Source organism: Urtica dioica, chromosome 8, assembly GCF_054948205.1.
Source record: "Urtica dioica subsp. dioica isolate 48M chromosome 8, U.dioica_male_clone48M_v1_H2, whole genome shotgun sequence".
Classification (NCBI taxonomy): domain Eukaryota; kingdom Viridiplantae; phylum Streptophyta; class Magnoliopsida; order Rosales; family Urticaceae; genus Urtica; species Urtica dioica.
This window is the reverse complement of record NC_142763.1, coordinates 3559966-3583414: the sequence shown is the minus strand read 5'-3', so window position 1 is coordinate 3583414 and position 23449 is coordinate 3559966. Positions and strand designations below refer to the sequence as shown.

At 35.6% G+C, this 23449-nt stretch overlaps 5 protein-coding genes and 1 long non-coding RNA gene across 8 annotated transcripts; 2 read left to right on the top strand and 4 right to left on the bottom strand.

The window, feature by feature from the left end:
* Positions 1-297: 297 nt before the first annotated feature.
* LOC149387352 (uncharacterized) lies at positions 298-4069 on the top strand. Its single transcript, XM_089623288.1, has 4 exons — positions 298-343; positions 617-1986; positions 2176-2195; positions 2864-4069. Exons 2-4 carry the CDS (start codon positions 741-743, stop codon positions 3611-3613), a joined length of 2016 nt encoding a protein of 671 aa, XP_089479414.1. The 5' UTR covers positions 298-343; positions 617-740; the 3' UTR covers positions 3614-4069.
* Positions 4070-4610: 541 nt separating this feature from the next.
* LOC149387351 (SNF1-related protein kinase regulatory subunit gamma-1-like) lies at positions 4611-7834 on the bottom strand. The gene is made up of 7 exons (XM_089624422.1): positions 7686-7834; positions 7439-7599; positions 7275-7367; positions 6635-6793; positions 6472-6554; positions 6173-6373; positions 4611-4967 (listed from the first exon to the last, which is right to left on the bottom strand). Exons 1-7 carry the CDS (start codon positions 7810-7812, stop codon positions 4661-4663), a joined length of 1131 nt encoding a protein of 376 aa, XP_089480548.1. The 5' UTR covers positions 7813-7834; the 3' UTR covers positions 4611-4660.
* A 261-nt stretch (positions 7835-8095) lies between these two features.
* On the bottom strand, positions 8096-11964 carry LOC149387350 (glucose-1-phosphate adenylyltransferase large subunit 1-like). 3 transcript variants are annotated; one of them, XM_089623994.1, is made up of 15 exons: positions 11785-11964; positions 11409-11629; positions 11066-11200; positions 10815-10985; positions 10639-10731; positions 10458-10541; positions 10324-10379; positions 10122-10215; positions 9818-10003; positions 9663-9743; positions 9467-9553; positions 8981-9085; positions 8759-8865; positions 8617-8677; positions 8096-8518 (listed from the first exon to the last, which is right to left on the bottom strand). In XM_089623994.1, the coding sequence occupies exons 2-15, from the start codon at positions 11622-11624 to the stop codon at positions 8417-8419; spliced, it is 1578 nt and encodes a 525-aa protein (XP_089480120.1). In that variant the 5' UTR covers positions 11625-11629; positions 11785-11964; the 3' UTR covers positions 8096-8416. The 3 variants fall into 3 exon arrangements, with proteins under 3 accessions (XP_089480120.1, XP_089480122.1, XP_089480121.1); XM_089623996.1 differs by having other exon boundaries at positions 11066-11191; XM_089623995.1 differs by lacking the exon at positions 11785-11964 and having other exon boundaries at positions 11409-11769.
* Positions 11965-15661: 3697 nt separating this feature from the next.
* On the bottom strand, positions 15662-17013 carry LOC149387349 (small ribosomal subunit protein eS25y). Its single transcript, XM_089624355.1, has 4 exons — positions 16864-17013; positions 16705-16779; positions 16444-16578; positions 15662-15985 (listed from the first exon to the last, which is right to left on the bottom strand). The coding sequence occupies exons 1-4, from the start codon at positions 16864-16866 to the stop codon at positions 15872-15874; spliced, it is 327 nt and encodes a 108-aa protein (XP_089480481.1). The 5' UTR covers positions 16867-17013; the 3' UTR covers positions 15662-15871.
* A 381-nt stretch (positions 17014-17394) lies between these two features.
* Positions 17395-18845, bottom strand: LOC149387348 (BURP domain-containing protein BNM2A-like). The gene is made up of 2 exons (XM_089623997.1): positions 18585-18845; positions 17395-18483 (listed from the first exon to the last, which is right to left on the bottom strand). The coding sequence occupies exons 1-2, from the start codon at positions 18666-18668 to the stop codon at positions 17692-17694; spliced, it is 876 nt and encodes a 291-aa protein (XP_089480123.1). The 5' UTR covers positions 18669-18845; the 3' UTR covers positions 17395-17691.
* Positions 18846-22046: 3201 nt separating this feature from the next.
* On the top strand, positions 22047-22827 carry LOC149387347 (uncharacterized). Its single transcript, XR_016300775.1, has 2 exons — positions 22047-22240; positions 22390-22827. It is a non-coding gene; the product is annotated as an uncharacterized LOC149387347 (long non-coding RNA).
* The last annotated feature ends 622 nt before the right edge of the window (positions 22828-23449 follow it).

Here is a 23449-nt window from a genome sequence, read left to right as displayed (position 1 = left end):
GGGGGTCATGTGAGGCTGCACGGTTGTTGTTCTGGTCTCTCTCGTTCCGAAACATTCCCACGTGGCTTTCACTCTCCTACTCTCTATCTCTCTCACACACCATAGCTCCGCTGTTAGATTCTCCTTTCACTTTTCTTCTTCATATTCCTCTTCGCACCTCTTAAACAATTGACCTAATTTCAATTTTTCTTCTTCTTCTTCATCTTCTTTCTCAACACAACCTGGTTTTTGATCTATCGATCTCGAAAATCTGTAGACTTTTTTTTTTCTCCTGGTAGTCAAATGGTGTGAAATTTATCTTCTTCCATTTGTCGAGAGCTTCATAGTCGTCGCTTTATCGGTGGTAAGTCAACCTAATCCCGTACTGTTTGTTTGTTTGTTGAGTTTTCATTTCTAGTCTTTTGGTAGGTCTTGTGAAAAAGTCTAAATTTATCGTTTTGAAATGTTATCCGTTGATTTTCTTCGTGTTTGTGAGATAGTTTCTTTCATATGTTTTGTTTTTGCTTTTGTTTTATTTTGTTTTAGGACTCGGAGTTTCGAAGTGAATAAGCTACTTTGGTCGTGGCATTGGATTTGAGATTTGACCTAGTTTTCTTCGGTTGTTCTGTTTGTGAAGTAGGAAAATTGATTTGAAAAGCTTCAATTGCTGACTGGAATTCCAGAGGATGCTTGGCTGGGAGGTTTTTTCGGGGTGAAGTTTTGTTCTGAAGGGTGTGAAGATCTTAACTTAGGGTTTTGCCATGCCTGAAAATGTTGCGCACACAGTTCATGGTAGTGATGGAGTGACCAAGCAAGCTTTGAAGTCTAATCAGCAGTCTGTTTGGATGGCTCACTGGATGAGCACCGCTAGCTGTAAGTCCATGTCGAAGCCGGCCGCTAATCGTTTATCGATATGCTACGAACCCCAGAAAGAAGAAGGCCGTGATCTTAAGCAAGAACATTCAGTCAATAGGTCAGAAAAATCGGGGAATAAACCGGGGGACTATGAGAACAGATCGAGCGAAATAGCCGAGACTAAGTCGGCAAGATTTGAGGATGGGACAATGAGGAGTTCTTTTCCAATGTTCAATCCTCAAAGAAAAGGGGATACGGAATCGGCTAGGAAAGACAATCGAGCGTCTAGTTCTCACTGGGAAAGTATAAAGCCTCAAACTAACGATGACGACTCTGGATATCAGCTGTTTTCGCTCGGTGGGAATGAGAAACGGTTGACAGATTTGCCCCCAATGATTCAGTGGGTTCGTGATACCAAACCTCCGTTGAGGGAAAACCCTTTCAAGGCCAATGTGAGTGCCAAAAGTAGTGACGAGGCAGAGGAAAAGTGTACAGAGCCTGGTGTTGTGGTGTCGAGCTCGAAGGTCGTTCCGTATGGTTTTAATTTCGGGAAGAACAGATCAAACTCTATTCTAGGATCTGGACAACATGTGGCAAACTCGTTGGAGACTTACAATAACACACAACTGTTGCCACGAGATCCTTCAACAAGCAGAAGCCAACAACCCGAGTTCCTTGCTAAGCAAAAGCAGAAGATACATGAGCACTCGGGTTTTGAATTTTTTCGTGATAAGAACGGTCCGGTGGACTTGACCGGACTGGAAAAATACCGTGGGTGCTTGTCGAGCAAGACTCTGGATTCTATGGAAGAATTGTCGAGGTGTCACAAGAAAATTCATACAAGCAGCACAGCCCATCATTTTCTGTCTGCGTCAACAAATTTTAACTCGGCAGAAGGAGCTGAAATGCGGAAAGAGTCGATCGTATCAACCAAGTCGAAAGAAAAGTATTCTTCAGAGCCCTTCCATTTTAGCGAGGAAACTTTCCCAATCAGAAGAGGAGTGAGGCTGCAACTTCTGGAAAGTTCCGCGGGTAGTGAAGGAGAGAAAGACAGCCGAGATCTGAGGACTTCTTCAGTAAATATAAGGAATGAAACGTCAACTGAAACAAATACTATGGACTTTGAGACGTTCAGGAAGAATCACGTTTCAGGTAACATTTTGATTTCTCTTCTATCCGTTTCTTATTATTATCTGGAGATTTTTTCAGTATATATATTTCTTAATCATCGGAAGATTATCCGGGGCTGTGTTTCCTTCAATTTGTCGACGCAATTTGATTTTCATTTTTGAGATTCTACATTTATTTTGGCTGACGATTTCCTCTCCTTGCTTCTTGCAGGTGTGGCCTCATCATATAAGGTGATTCTTTCGGTCTTCAAACTCATTTCCTTTTTAAAACCATTCTCGCGTGTCCTATGTGTCCTATGCATCTTTCGTAGAAAGTTAGTTTCGTTAATTTACCCACATCAGGGGTCAGATAAAATGCTTTGGTAAGTTGTTTGATAGTTAGTGCTTGGTTTACATCAAATGGCTTACTCAGGGTTATCTTTGACTGATAATTTCTCAATGTGAAGGGTTGGTTTAAGTCGCAGTTTCAATAACTTACTGGCCAGTTACCCTAGAGTTGTTGGTCTAGCGCTCATGCCCTTGGGTTTGTTTCAAATAGGTCCTGTATTCTAGTCTATCCAAATGTACCTACCAAGTAAATGCTAGTGTTTTCAGCTCCTCAATGTCGTGGGGTTAGGCTTTTATTTTTTATATTTATTTTTATATATAAAAAATCACTAACTGTCCAGTTTAATGATTTAAGGAGGTTCTTGGTTCAAACGAATTTGGACTATTTTGGTTTCATGGTACAGCTACCGGGAGAATAGCAATTGTTACCAGATATTTTAGGGGCATTCATATATTAGTTTTTGACAATTAATATATGAAAAACAACACCCTAGTATTGGTCTTACGCTCATACTGGTGCATTCATATATTGGTTTTTGACAATTGATTAGCTGATTACAACGTTTTTGCAGCAAATCGAGTTGGAGCAGCAGATTTCAAAACCCCGATCGAGTTTAGATCCAGTTAGAGAAATCGGAGGAACATCGCATAAAAGGAAGTTACCTGATATAAACAAACAGCCTAATGAGGTTGATGATGTTGATGATGTGAATTCCCCGGATACAAGCACGTCAAGAACCCAGAGTTTGGACGCAGAACAAATCCTTTCAAATACCGACCAGCCCACAAATTTCAAGTTCATCGCACACCCGGTTGGCTTTTTGGACTCGGATCCTAGCGCCAGATGGCTCAAGCGTCTCAAGATGAGTCCCGCTTCTGCTGCTGGTACTCACAGCTCGAAAATGGGAGAGGATGGGTCTCACGAAAGGGTCACCAACATATTCAGCAAAATCGCAAAATTCAAGATGACCAGTTCCGATCCCATCACCGGGTCTCGCGGTAAACAACCAGTGGAGTCGATCCAGAGAGCGGGCGATTCGGGTGTGAAGTCCTCGGCCGCTGACTCGGCGCTCAAAAACCGTGAAGTGACTTTATCGCATCCTTGGATTCGGAGATTGTGTCACAAGGCCAGTCAATCTTCCGGTGAGAACTCGAAAGTGGCGTCGGTCCCCGAATCACAATGCCCAAAGGCATCGATAGACGAGGCGGAGAAGAAGCATTTTCCGAGCCTTGTTTCTATGGCACTCATGGGAAGGGCACTGAAGCAGTACAATCCGTGCAACCTAGAGAGAAGAGGGTCGTCTCTGGTTTGGAATACCTAAATTATTATATAAGACGAACCAATAAGGGTTCTTCTCACGGTTTGGGTTTCTATTCCGACAAAGGGTCACAAAAATGCTTCGTCAACCAACAACACGCTATCGGAGTTCTCTATTCACACGATGGGCGTTGGATAGGAATGTTGAGCCTGGCCCGTATTATCCTTTTGTTTGTTGTTAAATAAGAACCGTTTTTATCTATTGATATCCGAGCAAAGAGGTTCCATAAGAGCCTACAGAGGCTTTCATTCATGATTGTAGTCTCGCTCTGAATCAGACACACGCCCTGTAAACTGTCACTGATGTTCTGTTCTTGAATGTTAACGAATATACCATCCTGTGCTCTTAGTCAGCAATATGTCAAAAAAACTGCTCATACCCTTTTGCTGAATTTCCATTGAATGTTTCATTCTGGAAACGCAGTGTTAAACATATTCAGATGCCCATTGTTGTAGAACACAACCCAAGGATTCATCAATTTCGCCTTGTAGACGTTTTCCCTCTCTAGAATTAGTAGGTGGTTAAGCTGTTATCAGTGACTTTCCAGGCTCTATTAAAAACTGGTTATTATAGTTTTTACTTTTTAGAAAATTTCACACATTGGGGGAGGAATTAGGTTCATGCATTTTAACTTTTGTCCAACAATGTCGATTTCATAGTACTAAAAGCCACTCATAAAGTAGCTCACTCCAAAAACCTATCCTAACCTATGTCAACTTGATAAGATATATACTTGTAGGTCCACTTTAGCTTTTGAGGGAAATTCTTGCTATTGTTCTTTATATCTAGATAAATAATTTACAAAAAGTCGCAATTTATGCAGTTAGGAGTCTAATCTTAACATACAAGACAAACAACTTTCGGACACAGACAAGTCATTAATATATTAATTTTTTTCCATCACCCAATGGAGTGCAAATTGCAATGAGACACTTGAAAAAGGTGTCTCAAGTCTTAATCGGAACATATTCAAACTTCATTTATTCCTCGTACCAAGTGGTGATTAAAAAGTCCTCTCTCATATTAAAATTACAAGGTGACCAAAATGGGTTAAGGCTTACAAACTACAGTACCTTCCTCTACAAGGCAACCGGTCTGCTCTAGGGCGGCTTCAAAGAACCCGTCTCCGTGTATCTTTGAATCAATACACGGCGGAGCGAACCTCGCTATCACGCCCCCAAGACCGATCACTCCTATAGCTCTTTTCGACTTGTCTACCAAGAAACTGAACCCGGTTTCCGTGCCGGCCATGTTTTCCATTGCTTGCTTTAACGTGTCCGTTCTCTTGTTCGTTACCGTTAGATTGTCGCTTCTCTTTGTATAGCCTTCTGATTGTAAAAATTCCTCTACGGTCACCCTGCGGAAATGGCGGGGATTTTATTATCCAACGATCAGATGAACACATGCTCAGTACCATATAACTAAAAAAATATTTCCCGTTTTTAAAGAAAAATTATGTTTTATGTTTTTAGAATTCATGAGTTAAAGAAAATAAAAATTACAATAGCATAATTTTTCTTAAATGCTTTGAATTTTTCTCCAAATACAAACTTGCAAAAAAAAGGTAAGAAGTCCATGATAATTTATGTTTGCATGACAGTAAACTGATTATAGTTTTTGTTTTCATTCATAAAACATATGCAAACTTCCAATATAAAAAAGGTGAAAATTCTATGATAGTTTTATTTTTCATAATAGAAAATTGACTTTAGTTTTTGTTTTCATTCATAAAAACATATACATCTATACATTCATATTACTCAGCTATTCATCTTTCTATATTGTGAGAAGTGGCAAGATATAGTGTTAGATAAATAATTTTTTCTTATATTTTTTCTTCAATTAATTTACTCCCCCCCTCTCCTTTTCTATTGGTAAACAACTATTAATTTATAACACTACTTCCTCAAAAAAAAAATTCTTCAATTAATTTACTCCCCCCCTCTCCTTTTCTATTGGTAAACAACTATTAATTTATAACACTACTTCCTCAAAAAAAAAAAAAAAAAAAAAAAAACTATTATAACACTACTCACTATATTGTGAGAAGTGACAAGCTATGGTGTTAGATTATTTTTAACAATTTTTTTCTTTAATTTAGCCTCTCTCTCGCATCAAGATTTAAACACTATCACTCTCCCATATTCACTTCTTTTTCTCTCTTAAAACCAAAAGATAAATGTAAATACTTTCTTTATAACATCATCAATATATAAAAGTTATATAATATAATTACAAATTAACTTAATACTAAAGTTTCCATTTTTATAATTTTTTTTTATTGTTAACATATAAGAGTATATTATAATACTTAAGTACACTTACTTTTACTATTAGAGAATTTCATTACTCAAAACTACATTTCAATTTTTTTTAAAGTTGATTTAAAAATTCTTAAATATAAAAATAATTTAAATCATATTTCTCTCTTATAAATTATATTGTATGTTTTATGAATATAATTATTATATTTTTTTCCGTACGTACCATTTTTTCTCTCTATATTAAATAGGAACTAGAAAACAATGCCAAACCGGCCCAACAACTTGTTTACCGACTTACTTCGAATTCCCGTCGCCACGAAGAAGAGTTTTGCTCTTCAGAACAAAGCCCAAGTAATCGAGACTCAAACTACCGATCAACTTCTCGCTTTCTCGATCGACCACAGCGACAACCCCGAGCTCGCTTCTCCTCAGTGCCCGAAGAGCTTTGCCTAAGCTATTCTCTCGATACACACGAACAACTCGTTCGTCATTTTCAATCCTGGCCAATAAATGTCGTTGAGTCAACATTATAACAAGTGATTAAATAGTCACAAAAAAAAAAAAAAAAAACGAACACTTCATTTTTTTTATGTTTACCGAAACTTCGATAAGGGCGTGTTGGCAATCTGATCGAACCATTTTAAGCCGCTCGATTGAAGGAGTGTTTGTATGACAGCAATCTATCACAAACGGTAAAGAGAATGTTAGAACTTTGTAACCCGAAAAAATAAAGAAAGCAATTTTCCGAAGCCAAAGTTACCGGAGTTACAAAACCGATGGCCTGAGAAGTCACCCGATCGATCACAGGCACGACTTCGAGGCGGTGCTTAGACAAGAGAAGCATGGCGTGGAATAGTGTGTCGTCCAAGTATGCCGGGAAAAACGGCCGCCACAAGAACGATTTTGCTAGCTCCGCAATCTGTTAGATTAAAATCCAAGCTAAAACTCAAAGCCCTGATCCATCATATAGTGTAGTGTCTATGTTTGCATAACATTCACGTAAGAAAATGTTTCTCTTGATGAAAATATCAATAAACCTTCTTAATTAACTAAGCTCTATGGAACCATCAACAATATATACGCATATTACTTCTATAACCGATTTTTCAAATTTAATCATAGAAATAGTGTCATAGTCACTTTAATGCCAGAACTACCGCTTTTTCTCATTTACCTAGCTATGATTTATGTAACTTGATTCTTTTCATTTTATCTAAACTTGAAATTCATCATGTGCTCTGAAATTTTCAAGGGTAACGCTTTCCGAATTTTAAGCAAAATGGGTATTTTTGGAATTCCATTCTTTTAAAATTTGCAATTTAGTCCTTTTCCCCTATAAATAAGTTGTTAATGGAACACAAAATTGGCATTACACGTGCAAACTGTTGTGAAGCTTATACCTTGGTTTGGGCAATATTAGGACACTCGTCAAGCATAGCGGAAACACCAATACTATTCTCAATCTCTTCACTTCCTTTCTCTTTCTCGTACTCCTAATAAATATATAGGTGTTAGTTAATAAAACAGATGTTTATTAATTAATTAAGTATACGAATGAAGAAACCTCAAGGCACCAAAAAAGCATGTCTGAGAGCTTAATGTAACCGATATAGCGATCCAAAAATGTCTGATTTGCAGTGTCAGCGATAAGTGCACCACATACGTTCTTCTCTTCAAGTAAATCAATCGCCTCTTTTACACTATCATCGCTTCTCACTTCCAACACTTAGAAATGTAAAAAAAAAAAAAAAAATTATATTATGATTAAAAGAGTATTAATTTATATGACAAACCCAAAAAATATGCAGTACCGTGTGTGTGTTTGATGGAGGGTAAAGAATCGAGTGTGATTGTATCAAGATAATTTTGGAGTGCAATTCCGTAGTCAATTTCTTCTTCTTCTTCTTCTTGCTTCTCTTCTGTTTTCTTTAAATCCATTTTGCGTTTCTTTATGTTTTTGGAGTGCTTTTCTTTAGTATTTTTTTTAGTACTTCGTTTTTAACCTTTCTATCTCTCCTGTCTGACTATTTCGTCATAGACGTACATGCAGATTCGTCGCATGGACACGTGTCTGATGATTGAGCTCTCCACGTGTGACACACGTACATACACGAATGCATAGTTTCATAAAAAAAAAAAAAAAAAAAAAGAGTAGCTTCATAATATAAGATGACGAAATTACTAAAGAAAAAAAATTTACGGCGTGAGTGACAACGGTTACTAGGAAAATAATTTAAAACAGTCCAATCAGTGAACTTTTTTTTTTAATATTGTAAATAAATAATGCGATATTTGTGAATGTATCCTTATCCCAATATAAAAATAAAGAGCTTTGTAAACAAAATTAAATAAAGAGCTTCTACAACTAGTTTGCCTTTGTGCAGAAGAACTAGGCTTATTACGTATTCATAAAATCCAAAAACACCACCACCAAAATTCAAACCCCATTTTCTTAATTTTTTTTACATGCTCCTAATCAAAAGATTTTACCACTCAGCAAAACCACATTAACTCAATAATGCTCATCTCAGTCTGTCTTTAATTATATGACTATCCCGTCCCGAATAGTTGCCTTTTCCAGCACCACCGTGATTCCCGACCGAATGTAGAACCCTTCTTCGGCTCTATCGGCTTCTTCAACACCCTGCCAAAACATAACACAAGTTTCAACAATCAAATACCAAAGTCGCATTCGACAAAAAAGAAAAGAAAAAGAAACAGTCCGACGATAAATAAACTCACGTCTTTGTTCGCGATGACCACATTCTTGCCGATCTTTGCGTTCTTATCGATAATGCAATTCCTGATATCAAGAGTTCACATTGGTCAATCCACAACCATAGCTCAGAAAAGCCTGGAAAGCTCGAATCGGTGTTATATATACCTTATTTTTGTGTTCTGTCCGATCCCGATGGGGACTTTCTCATCGGCGAGCAGAGAAGCGATCTCCGTTTCCGTTTGATAAGAGTCGGCTCCCATCATTATTGTGTCCTGTTTATTTATTTATTTTATTTTTAAATAAAAGGGACTAATATGTAAGGGTTTTTGTTTTGGAAAAAAAAAACAATTCGAATGCTTTCAAAAATAGCTTTATGAGTGATTACACCTTGAGCTCTACGCCGTAGTCGAGGCGGGAGCGTTCCCCGACTATGGAGTGTTGGATATTACATTCTCTTAAGAAACACCCGTGTGAGATTATCGCATCCACGATCTGAAACAATATGCGAAACCAAAATATTAGACAAGAAAAAAAAAACTTCAAAATCAAACCATGTAGAATTAGTCATGAGATATGGAGATTTTGAAGCAAAAAAAAAAAAAAAAAAAAAAAAACTTGCAGCACAAGTCATGAGATATCGAGTCTCTGAAGCCCCCAAAATAATAAAACTTGCAGCACATTTTAAGAATACCGTAATTTCAGCACAAGTCATGTAGAATTAGTCATGAGATATGGAAATTTTGAAGCAAAAAAAAAAAAAAAAAAACTTGCAGCACAAGTCATGAGATATCGAGTCTAGCCCCCAAAATAACAAAACTAGCAGCACAATTTAAGAATGCCAAGCTTCTGGGGCAAAAAAAAAAAAAAAAAAACCTTGCAGCGATCCATCTTGGTCGGAGGTAAGAATCCCGGAGAGGTGAAGAAGGGTGTTTTCGGGTCGTAAAATTCAAACTTCGGAAACTGCAAAGCAAAGAACGAGCTATTGTTTGCTTTTCCGTAATTGTCACACAACAAACTGAAACGGAAATGGAAACAAAATAGAATAAAGCTATTCGTTTAGTAAAGTTACCTCTTTAGTAAGAGCCAAGTTGGCCTCGTAGAAAGTCTTTATGCTTCCGATGTCTTCCCAATAGTCTTTGAATATATAGCCCTGTCAAACCAAAAGTCAATACCATAAAAAGCTTAGTTATATCATACTATATATAAACATTTATATCTCTTTACATGAACATCGTGCTCTATCACAGCCGCGGGAATGATCTCGGACCCAAAATCATTCGAAGTTGGGTATCTCCATTTCAGAAGCTTGAGCAAAACGTCGGTCTTGAACGCATAAACTCCCATGGACGCGATGTACGGAGATCTCTCGGCCTCTTGTTTCGACAATCCCAGAAGACGAGTGTCCGATTTCTTGGGGAAAAAAAATAAACAAATTCAATGTACTGTCACTGTTTTAACAAGAATATTTAAAGATAAAAATTTTCCAAAAAAAAAAAAAATTAGAGGCAAAACAAGGAAATTCAATCACCATTGCTTTCAGATTGAAATCCTTTGGTTTCTCGGCAAACTGGATAACTTTTCCTCGAGAATCGATCTTCACGAGCCCATAATCCGATGCACGGCTGGGAAAAAAGTACCCGGAAAAAAAAAAAAGCAGAGTTTCATAATCTAAAATAGTAATAGCACATATGCTCTATAAATTTAAAAACAAAGTCTCTAGTAAAGCAAACCTTTCGCTGACTGACGTGCAAGAAATAGAAATCTCCGCGTTTCTATCGACATGGCTCTGATTATACAATTTCACAACACAATGTGTAAGCAATCACAAACATATACATATATTATAGTGAAAAATCGAAAATACCTGAACAAAGTCCATATAATCCATCCGATAGAGATGATCACCAGACAAGATCACAACGTTCTCGATGTTCCGATTCTTCGCGTCCTATACAAGAGCGAATCACCACACTTTTCTTCATCTTTTCTCCACAATTCAAACCCGATATCATAAAAAAAAAATAAAAAAAAATAAAAATCCACACCTCAAACATCCATAGGAACTGCCTCACAGCATCGGCGGTCCCTTGGAACCATTGCATCCCCGATTCCCCCGATGTTTGAGTCGCTGCTAAAACCTATACACACACGCGCGCGCAAACAAACATATAAGGCTCGAGAAAAAAAAAAAATCGGATCAAGATTTTTTTCGTTTTCCGACCTCGACAAAGCCGTCCCCGAAATTGATTCCATTCCCAAAGTAAGTCCGAGCTATGTGTCGGTTGAGAGACGCTGAGTTGAATTGGGTGAGAACGAAGATCTTGTTGATGCCACTGTTTATGCAATTGCTCATCGGGATGTCTATCAGCCTATAACAACCTCCCACCGGAACCTAATAATCATAATGATTGGAATGAGATTCATAGATATATACATACGTGTATAGATATAGTGGAAAGGTCGAATCTTTACGGCGGGCGTGGCTGCTCTGCTGGTGAGAGGAAAGAGCTGAGCTCCGGCGCCGCCGCAGAGAACGATCGCCGCCACGTTCTTCGGGTCCGCTCTTCGCCTCTGAACCTCAGGGACTTCTTTCACTCTCTGCCCATTCTTATCAAGAATTATATACATCAAAAGATCCCAAAATCATATGTTTGAAACCCAAGGAGTTAGTTTTTTTTTTATTATTATTTAAGGGAAAGTGCATGACTGAAGTTGAGATTTTATTTTTTTTCTTTTCCGAATAACGTCAATAAACAAAAAAGATTGTGACTTCTCTTTTAATATGATTATTTTTTTCAGCGATTCGAAAAATCACCGGAGATTCCTTGGTGGTTGTGGTGGTATTGTTGTTGGAGGTGAGAATGGAAAAAGCAACGCCTGGTTTGGGTTTCTTGAAGCTCACGCAACGCTTCGTCGTCTCGTCGGCTAAAAAGCTCTTCTTCAAGCTTCCTCTGGTTCTCTCTCCAAGAACGCCATTGTCGCGTCTCAGACCAGCTCGGTTTGTATTCCGAGTCAAGCAACAGAACTCCATTATTCCTGTGACCGATCGGAGTCAAAAGAAGAAAGAAAAAAAAAAGAAGCTGAACCCAAATGCCAAGATTTGATCTTTTTTTCTTCTCCAAGTAAAAGTAAAGTAAAGAGCACATAAAGATGTAATATTTTTTCTAATTTTTTTATTCACATGCACGCACTCAAAGGAAGGTAAGGAGAGAAGTGCGTGATCGATCTTGATGGGTTTGTGATGTGAGAATCACGAGAAATCCTTCAGTTTATTTATGTTTATGGACAAAGTTATATATACAAGTAATATAGTGTGTAATCGATGTTAGATTTCATCTTACAAATAATGTCGCGGTGGCAAAATTAAAATAATTTAAATATAGTCATGTGGGAGTGTCATAATTCCCTGAGTCCAAATTTCTCTGTCTTGTTTTTTGGAAAGCCACTGCACGCCAAAAAAACCTGTCGATTTCAGACCCTATAAAAGATATAGTATGCTTTCGTTGCAACGATTATTATTTTTATTTTATCAGAATTACAAAAAAATTAATAATAAAAAATGAAAGCAATTCTTAGCCGTGAAAAATCTATTGCATATAATATAAAGTTGGACTACTCTTCTAGATATTAATATCTACCGCAAATGAACACACATCATGGTCATGAGATTAGTTTTCTGCAAATGACGTAGATGTATGTAGATGTATAAGTTCATGACACGTTAGCAAAGACCACGACATTTCCACTACAAGTCATGTTACCCTCAGTCGTCTAATTAAAGAATATTAATCATTTACATCGTTTATAAAGCTAAATCGTTAAATTTTACGAGTATTATCCTTATTATTATTATTATGATTATTATTATTATTATTTGCGGCCAAGGTACTTAAAATTCAAGCTCTGGGGTATTTAATATAATTACTAATATAAGAATACGCGCATGGATTTCACATATATATATATATATATATATATATATATATATATCTCTCTCTCTCTTTAATATCAACATCAAAACTTATGTTAATGTTATTCTATGTTATATCATTAACAAAAGCGATAGATAAGAAAAATATCAAAACTTGAGTGCTATAGCGATACAAATATTTGATGTTGTCAGTTTTATAATATTAGATGTAATCAACATATAAATAATGATACACATTGGATTTTTATTATGAGTATGTCGCATATCAACATGTAACCACAAATAAATTAAATGAATAAGAGTATATATGTTATTCACCGTTAATGATAGATAAAACAGTTACCGATAAATAACCCCGAATTATTGCTAATGGTGCAAGTTAAACATTAGGACATCAAAATATTCGAGGTGGTAAATTCCAAATGGGATAATCAATACACACTAAAAGCCTAAAACTAAACTAGTAGGGCATAGTGAGGCAAGTCCAAACAAGAAGATCTTCCAATCATGCTCGTGCATTTGTAGTCCCTTTTCTTTTAAATAAATAAACCTAAACCCCACATGCATCAACGGTTCTCATTCTGTGAAAGCCCTTCTATACGTATCTACGACCCATTACGCATCTACGGCCTACTTCGTATGAACCTTGCACTAGAGAAACATCGATGACCGAGTCATGTATGTGCATAACATTAAAAAAAAAAAAAAAAAGGAAAAAAAAAAATCACGGTCACATCAAGAATTAAAACTCCACGATATGATTTCACGGTCACATCAAAATTTTGATGAAAAACAAATGTCACTTCTCTTCTAAATCTTTGTGTAAACCTCGGAGTCACGAGAGAACTGTTCACCTTCCGGCCGTTGTACGTTCTAATCTAAGACAATGTTCTATATTTTTTACATAATTTAATATTTTATAAAAAAAAATTAATTTCTTGTGGTTTTGATTTTAAAGCTTAATTTTGAGTTCATAGTTGATTTATAGCATAATTTTCGATTTAAATGTTATTTTTTTCAGATCAATAATTATATCCAAACTTACTAATTCATTATTCATGACAATTCGAGGCATTAAGTGTAGAACTTTCTTATTCTAGACATTCCCAGGGTAGATCGGAAGCACAATATAGGTATTTTGTGTAATTTTGTATGATTTTTTATTTTAAGTTTTCATTTTGTATACTTTGTGGCTAATTTCAAGCTTCACTTTTACATACCCCTAATTATGTTATTAAAAAAGCTCTCGAAATTTAGGAGATGTTTCTTTTTTGTATGTGTCTAATTTTATCTTTATCTCACGGATTTGAAGAGTGTCGTCGGACCCAATAACAAACTATCAATAATGCCCACATTTGCATTTTGTGTGGTCATGCTAATAGATGCATAACTAGAGTTAAGAACCACTTTTTTTCGGAGTTGACGCTTGTTGAAGGGTGAAAATGTGTGATAAGTTCCCTTCTAAAGTAAGGGGGCGTGAAAAATGTGTGATAAGTGTCCTCACGAAGTAGAGATATAGTTTGAACGAAAATTTTTCGTGCAAATCCGTGTAAAGGACTCGGAAATTGAAATGAAAAAGCTAATCATGAGATCATTTGGTTCTTCCAATATTTTAGAGGTCATGAGAAGAAGCGACCGCTAAAACATTAGAATTCTAAAGGGTTCCATTGGATCTTCGAAGAAGCCTCAATTGGGAACATCAACATCTTATACCCTGTCGTTATATAAAGGCGACAATGAACAACAAAAGAATCTTGATGAGATGATTATATCGTTAGCGTTCACCTAGAAGACAACATCACCGTCTCGAGCTTCGACGCCGAGAGGTCCACAATTGGTGGAGCCGGATGGGCGTGCACTACATGAAGGGCCCGGTGGACACCATCGGGGATATCGTATCTTGGAAGTGGGACGAGTTTGATTATCGTCTACTTGAACCATGAATAAAAATAGGTAAATTTATTTGAGGTACTAGACAAAGACGGATCGTGGTGTTGTATTAACGTACTTATTTCATTTTTAAAAGGTGGTACATTTAAATAGCATTATCATTAAAGAAAGCTGCAACGCAATCCAAAGTTAAGGGATCGAGTTAAAAAAGGATGCATCAAAAGAGCTGGTTTCACTCGTAATCCAATCCAACCACATGGATGTAAACATATGTGTTTGTGTCTGTTTATTTTGATGAATCATCTCAATCTGGCCACTGTTTTTGTTTTAAATTGGTGGGATTCCCTTCTTGCTGTCCACGTGTTGAAAATGAACGGACCATATATAACAAGTTAAGAGGCAAAAGAAAATTTTGATTATTTCTTCGGCGTGTATGTATGGTCCAACATGTTAATTGTGATTGGGGACTTGTGTCAAGTATTAAATACATGTAATTCGGTTTTGAATTAAAAATAAAAATAAAAAATAAGAAACATCCTATAGGCTATAGATTATAAATACAGAGCAAATGCGTAAATGCTCTCCAAACGTTCACAACTCCATAGTTCAAAAAGGTCCCCATAATAGAATAGTATTAGAAGGAATAGAATTATGGATGACATTACAAGAGGTTAATGAACATGCATGTGGAGAATTATGGATGAAATTACATAATAGAGGTTAATGAACATGCATGTGGGTTGAAACGGCCAAAGGAAGTATATACAATAGCGTGAGGTGGATAATCAATAGACACAAGTTAAAAAGAAATTCAATTTGATTGGTCTTCTACAACACAGTTCATGATGAAAATTACCGAAACAAATTATTTGGTTGCGTCATAAAAGGCTTTGTCCAAAACAATTAGGTATTGGCATTTAAAGTTGTTTTCCACAGAGATCGTTCTTTTTTTCTTCTATAATTTTAGACCTGGTTAGTATAAAACTAAAACTAGTTTTTCTTAATAAATCTTCCTATTTTTAAACACAGATCGCCAGTAAATTGAGGCAAATTCTCGTCAGTACAGTGATGAAATCTACCAAGATCAAAACGAAAGAAATAAAACTGAACAAGATATAGTGAAAGCATGAAACAGGAGGTATATGAAACGTGACCAAATTTTGCAAGATATGCCAACATAGATCAAGTTAAGCATATTTAATTTAGTATATATATACGAAGCACATTTAAAGGGTGTGAAATAGAGCTGAAGAAAATAGCGATTGCAATTACTCTGGAAGAGCATCCTTCAAAACAGTGAAACAAAAAGAGAGTCGAAGGTTTTTAGGAAAGAGCTAACTCATTCTAATAGGGAATGCAACTTTTAAACAAAAAAAAAAGCTATAATCAATAATAAGAAAACAAACTCCTCAAAACACATAACAGACTCTAGATAGGCAAAAAGAGAGATATCCTTTTTAGGTATTGGTCGCTCTGGTGTAGATCTGCTGACTCGCGTGAGCCGAGACCATCCTGATCAACCCTCTCGCCATCAACTCTCTGATCGCCTTCCTCGCAAGCGATCCACTGATCTGTATAATCAAAGTCGCAGCAACAAGTCTCTTATAAGTTCAGAGGAATCAAAATCGTTAATACAGTATGGTATCAGAAATTGAGAAATTGCTTAAAGTTTGATGGCACTGAAGTTTCAAGAGGAACTATCTAGATCAAGAAGAGCTTATTCATTACAGAAGATATCTAAATCACAAAAAATCCGAAATAAAAAGGCAAATCTAAAAACAGTCTTTTCTGATAATAACACAATAGCCTAACCAAAGCCCTAAATAAGTTTCCATTACCCACATTTGATAACCTAAACAAGGACATTCCACATAGGATATATATACATATAAATTGATTGATTCATCAACACTAACAACTCTGTCGAAAATTCAACGCATATCATCACAGATAAACTAAATTCCCTACACAGAAGACAGAACGATCGTCGATACAGAAATCTCATAACTTTGAAGCATTAGATAATTACCCTCATACGGTCAGAGAGAACTGAGGGAGTGATGAGCTTGTATTTGGGGGCTTCGGTGAGAAGCTTGTCATAGGTCGCCTGGTCGAACAGAACCATGTTGTTCACCTTCTCCTTTTGCTTTCCCTTGCTCCACTTCTGCAATTTTCTCAAACATGAACACAATCAAAATAACATACAAACCGAAATAAAATCGGTTTTCTAGGGTTTCGTAGCGGAGCCAAAAATCCAAAAAAAAAAAAATAATAATAATAAAAACGAGACCTTCTTCTTCTGCTTTCCACCGCCGGACTTGGCGGGCTTGGACGACGGTGGTGGAACCTTATCCTTCTTCGGGGCCTATAAAAAAAATCCAGAAAGCAAAAGCATAAGATTGCAGATAGAATCGCTTCCATTACGGGAGAGAAAAGTTGAGGGATTTACCATTTCGAGATCGAGGACGAGCTACGGAGAGGTCTCGGCGATGAAGAGGTTTCAGGGCGAGAGAGGAGCGAAGAAGATGAGTTTCGTTAGTGGAGGCTTTTATGTGTTAGGGTTTCTTGTGTTATTAGCGGACGATGAAGATGAGAGCGACGTCGTTTCAGTGAGCCGTTGTTGGATTTATGTTTTCTGGCCCAATATTATAATCTAGCCCAGCCCACCTATTATTGTCTTGGGTTGTTAAGGGTAACGGACGCAAGCAAGATTAATGAAAAATAGTGAAAATTACCGAGCTATCTCATTTCATTTTTAAAAAAAAATCGATAATATCTTATATTTATTCTTATTTTACAGTTTTATTTAACTTTTTCTTAGTAGTTTCATAGGAAAATTCATTTGGAAATTAAAAAAATGAGCTATTTATAAAGTTGTTTTATTCACGGAATTACCATTCTTCAGTTGGCATATTTGTGGAATTTTCCCCATGAAGGTGTGAAATTACAGATGTCTTTTTAGTTTGTATTTTATCAACGATAGGGAACTGGACGTGTATTTCACCAATAAAAATAAAAAATAAAAAAATGGACAAAACTATCACCACAATGTGCAAAACTTGGAAATTACTTATATACTCGAGTGAAGATACATATGGACATGACTTTCCATCACCTTTCAAATTTATTGGATGAATAATTTCACCGCTATTGCAACCAACTTATATGGATATGTACTTGTTTGTAGGCTTGAAGCAACAGTACTATCAGCACATCATCAGCAAAGAGACGTTAAATAATGCAGAATATATTATTGTTCAATTGACACCATAGTCAACTAAACCGAAGCTTCCCGAGGGGTGTCATCGTAAACCCACACGAGATTGCCAAGTGGCGGGAAGAAGTGACAAAGGGGCTTCTCCGGAAGGGTCCGAACTTTGCGAAAAGCCGCGAGACGCGGGTCCCACTTGGAAACGACATCGTGACACGCGACGACGGCGTCGACCATATCCCCATTCTCACCGCCGAGCAAAACCCTAAAAACCCTATCTCGGCCGCCTTGGTGGTGGCAATAGAAGACGGCGTACGGGTAGGGCATCATGTGGCACCCCACCATACTCGATCCGCGGACCTCCCTAGGAGATTCCAAGATCGTGAAGTTTTGAAAAACGGACCTAGGCCCGATTAGATACCGAGACCTGAGGAGAGATAGACGGCCAGGATCGCCCTGGCCGCCCGAGCCAGAGACGTTGAAGAAACGTCTGGCTAGGTCGGCCAGGGTCTCCAGTGAGGTGGCGCAGAATTTGGTCTCGCCCTCGATGGGAGGGCTCTCGCATATCCTTAGCAAGTGCTCGGCGGATTTGGCTTGTGGAGAGTCCCGAGGGAGAGAGAAGATTCGGAGGATTTCGTTGAGGTTGCTTAGGGAGAAAGGGACCGAATCGGCTTGTTCCTTGGGGAGGAAGTAAGACTTTGGCGGGCTTCCCGTTGGGAATTTCAGCCTCATGGTAGCTCCTACTTTCATGTCTTTGGTGGTGAAGAAGAGCAACCCGGTTTTCGGATCTCCCAAGGGCTTATGGATTTGATGACCATCTTGATGATCTTGAGATGATTCACTAGTCCCACAAGATAGCTAACCAGAAAGAAATTTGTAGATGAAGAAGTGACGATAAAAATATACACTCATAATAGATATGGAACAAGATGTTGAATGAGATTTTGCTGAGTAATTACCAGAAGCACAAGCAAAACAAGATGAAGCAAGAGACTCCAACTACCAACTCCAAAGTTCATATTTCTTACTCTCTGGAGTTTCATATTACTGAATTGTAAAGTAGTTTTTTCTTCTTCGTCTTCTTCTTTTTTCTTTTTTTTTTCCTTCTTAGTCTATTAACATTTTGTGCTGTAGATCTATCGTTAGAGCCTTTGCACTTTTTTTTTTCTTAAACATTTAAAAAAAGGACCAAGATTTTTTTAGAGTGGATTAATTATTTTAAGTTGAATAAGTTGGAGACCCACGCCCCCATCAGAATGCTAATATAAGATGTCTATGACGCACTACGTTTGGATTTTGAAGCAATTATTACGAGACAATATATATTAATTTTTTATTTATATTATTTTACAATAATTTGAATAGCATTATTGACAAAAAAAATAGTGATATCCACGATATTCAAGCTAAATAACGAATTGAAATCCATGGATTTGTACCATAATTAAAGTTTGTTTAAATAGCTAAAATATATTAAAATGTACAAATAAGATGTGATATGATAAAAAAAAAAAGGAAAAAACCTTGTGTTTAAGTGAAATATCAAGTTTAGTCTTTGATTTTAAAAAATTTCGAGTTCGTACCATTTGTTTAATTAAAATGACGAAATTATACCCTAAAATAGATAATTGTGCCAAAAAATATTCATTTTATTGACTTTTCATTAATGTTGACTCTGATATCTATATGTGAACTCCATTTTACTGTTATTCATTCGCGTCTTATAGTAATATATGTAATTTATTGTAAAAAAAATAATAAAAAATACAACGATCACATATGAAATATCGTGTAGAACATGGACAAAGGAAATGATAAAAATCGACCTTCAAAAATCATCAAAATCACTAATTCGAACGTGAAATCTATGAATCAAAGTTGCAATTTGAGAGGTATGAATTTGATTAGTGTATTTTGATTTAGCTCGATTCAAAACTGAGGATTAGGGTTTTCTTAATGAGGTTTACATATAAATATCAGATGATGAATAAGGGTAAGATGAGGTTTACATATAAGTATCAGAGAGTCAACATTTAAGTAAACTCAATAGAAGGAGGATTTGTGGCACAATTATCTATTTTAAGATATAACTTCATCATTTTAGTCAAACATAGAGTACAAACTCGAAATTATCAGTTTTTTATTTTTATTTTTAAAATAGCTCATATTATCTTGGTTTCCAAAATTGCCCTTATATACATTTCCGGCCAATTGATTCACCAAAACGTGCGTAAAATTTCGGCCTAGTTGCTGCGAGCGTCTTCCTATTGCGAGTCCAATCTCAGTTCTAGAATTTATCCGATCTCATATCCGGAATCTTCGACCGAAACGACCAGCTCGAGCTCCATGAATGACGGTATTTCTGATCCTCTCCGGCATTTTTGATCCAAAAATATTTAAATTTGAAAAAAATTGTATTTACAGTTTTTTTAGAGATATTTTTATCTTTTTTATAAAAAAATAAAATAAAAAATCGATACCAATGGATACGAATGAACATTGATTTGTGAGAGAGGATCATTTATCTCTTATATATAGTCGACACTCAACACCACTTTATCATAATTATTGCATGCTAAAAGCCAAATGTAGTGGCGGTTTTTATTTTATGCCAAAATTACAAAATAATACAGATTGAGACTCCATGTTGAAATTTGAAGCTTTGATTGCTCTCCCTTTTAATTATTTGCCTTTTTTTATGAGAAGATAATATATATTATTACCTATCATAAATTATTAAATGTAACGTGTAGCTAGTGTATATAGTTTATTATAAAGAAAGATCTTGAAATCTGACAAATCATCAATTTCACCGAGAAAAATACAAAAGACTGTGATACGTAACAGTCTAGTTGTTAATTCCACAACATATTTAAAATGATGGAAAATCGAAAATCGTGAATTTAGTCTTCACTAAAAAAGAAATACGAAAAAAAGACTTTAAAATAAATTTCAACAAACATCCGAACGAAATTAATTAAAAAAAACATTTGAACTACCGGGTAGGCTACAGTTTGTTTCTTATTCTTAAGTGGGAAAATAACACATTTATACCCTGTGTTTTAGTGAAATGTCGAGTTTAACCCTCGGTTTTCAAAAATGTCGAGTTCATACCCTCTGTTTAACCAAAATGACGAAATTATACCCCCTGTTTAACTAAAATGACGAAATTATACCCTGAAATAGACAACAGTGTCACGAATATTCTTTTTATTGACTTTTCATTGACGTTGATTATAATATGTATATATAAACACCAATTATCTTTATTCATTCACGCCATATATGTAATTTATTTAAAAACTAGAAAATAAACAACAGTCTCTTAATCGTGAAGAACACAGAAAGATGCAAATGGGTAAACATCGATAGTTGATAGTCATCAAAATCGCATATTCGAACAGAGAATCCAGAATTTAGAGTTACAATTCGAACACGGAATGAAGTCATTTCTTAGGAGGTATGAGTTTTATTATTTAATTTCAATTTAAGGCTATTTTTATTTCAAAATTGAGAATTTGGAAGTTAGGGCACTGATTTAGATTTGATTTGGTTTTTCTTATATAAGAGTTAATATCAATGAAAGAGAGATTTGTGACGCTGTTATTCATTTCAGGGTATAATTTCGTCATTTTAGTTAAACAGAGGGTATGAACTCGACATTTTTGAAAACTGAGGGTTAAACTCGACATTTCACTAAAACACAGGGTATAAATGTGATATTTTCCCTTCTTAAGTTGATTAAAAATATTTTTTGGAGCTTAAGAAAGTGTTATGTACACAATCAAACACCAGAGAAAGTATCTCATTTTACTTTTATTCCCTGCAAAAATAAGCATCTCTATTTTTTATTTGGTCTTAATAAATTTCTCCACTAATAGTTTAATTTTGATTATTAAAAGTGCGACTAATGGTTAACCAGTTAACTCCCGCTATATTTTTTTTTGGCCTTCAAGGGCCGATGCTTTCTAGACAAACAAATATCTTTAAAATAAATTCCGGTTAGATTTTTAGCGGAAACATGCGTTCAAACAAGAACTCTCTAGACTATAATATTTACCATCTACTTATAGATAAGAATATATGTACCACGTGCAATATTTATGCCAAAAAGAGAGTAGGCATATGACTTATCTAAATCATTTACGTTAAAATTCTAATTTAATTATCGGATAATTAAAAAAATAGTTGAAACTTAACCTAGACGTACATGGCATATGGGAGACTTAGATAAGAGCTGAGCTATATTTTTCATTTTTAAATTATTATTCTATAATTTCAATTGAGAATAACAACTATTTTAAACAAATTCTTCATAAAATAAAATGGATACACGAGGGGAATGAAACCTTTCGTTTTAAAAATAAGAAGTCGACAGTTGAAATCACTATAAAATCCAAGCTTATCTTATGAATGTAGAATAGACAGATTCATAATTATTGTATAAATAAAGTATAATTAAATTATAAGAGGGCAGAGACTTTATTCCTTCCCTATAAATGCTCTATTGCTCGGCCGACAATTTCCACTCAACTAAACTTGTACAAATCAAAGAAAAAAGTCCTCTAGGATGAAATCTGCTTGTGCCATCCTAGTTCTTCTCTCGCTTCTCCTAGTAAGCATTTTCTTACCACCTTCTAATTAGTTATACTTGTAGTAATATTTTAAGATCATCAGATCAAATTGATATTTATGATTGTGAAAATAACTAGCCAACTTAAAATAGTTTATATAGTTATTATTTTTCTCTCCTTTCTTTTGTAGTTTGGAAGTACTTGGACAGAATCAAGAGTGTTTCGTTCAAATGACGGGTTCAAGCAAGCTTCCTTGAAAGATAACGGCGGTTGGGAAACACTTCAAGATTCTATCAAAGATAACGGCGCTTGGTCAACATTTAGTCAAGATTTTATAAAAGATAACGGCGCTTGGTCAACATTTGATCAAGATTCTATAAAAGATAATGTCTGGTGGGCGATATTGGATCAAGAATCCAAACCAAATTAAAGGAAAGCAAAGGCTTGAGTTGAGAACATGTCACAACACAAGGTTATCTATGTTCAATCTTTGTGAGTTCGGTTGTTGTTTTATGTACGTGTGTTTTGTGAGAGAGTCTGCTTATTATGAGTTCGTTATGGGTTTGTAAGAACTTGCACAAAAGGAAAGAAAAAAAAAGAGAGAGATATAACTTGGGTTGTAAGAAAATCTATGGATTGAGATATATATATATATATATATAATATATATATATATATATATATATATATATATATAATATATATATATATATATATGTTATTGAAATTTGCTTAGTGCTTTGTTGAAATAAATATCCATTCCCAAGCTTTTAGAATCAGTCATTATTTTTAAGGGTTTTTTTTTCTTACACTCGTGACCGTGGATTGTCGAGTAGTTGCACTTATGCGTCAAATTGTTTTTTCCGGTGATATTTTGAAAGAAATAGAGTGATAAATATTTAGCAGAGTTTTTTTAGCCGATTTATAGGTATAAATGAAGAAATTTCTCATGCGTTAAGTATATAAGATGGGGATTGGGGCAGAGTATGAGACATTACAAACCCGTAACTTTCATTTACAAGTATTGTACACTCAAATAAATAGGTTATAGACTACTCTATAGGAGAACCCCTTATCGTTGACACCGATTAGAATTAAAATACTACTAATGATTCGTCCATGCGTTGATTACTCTTGTGAGTTTTATATCGTTCTCGCTGATCATTAGCTTATCTAAAAAAAATGTATGTGTTACATAAAAACAACTATAATGATGAATGTAGATCAGCAGCATCTATGACAAGATTATT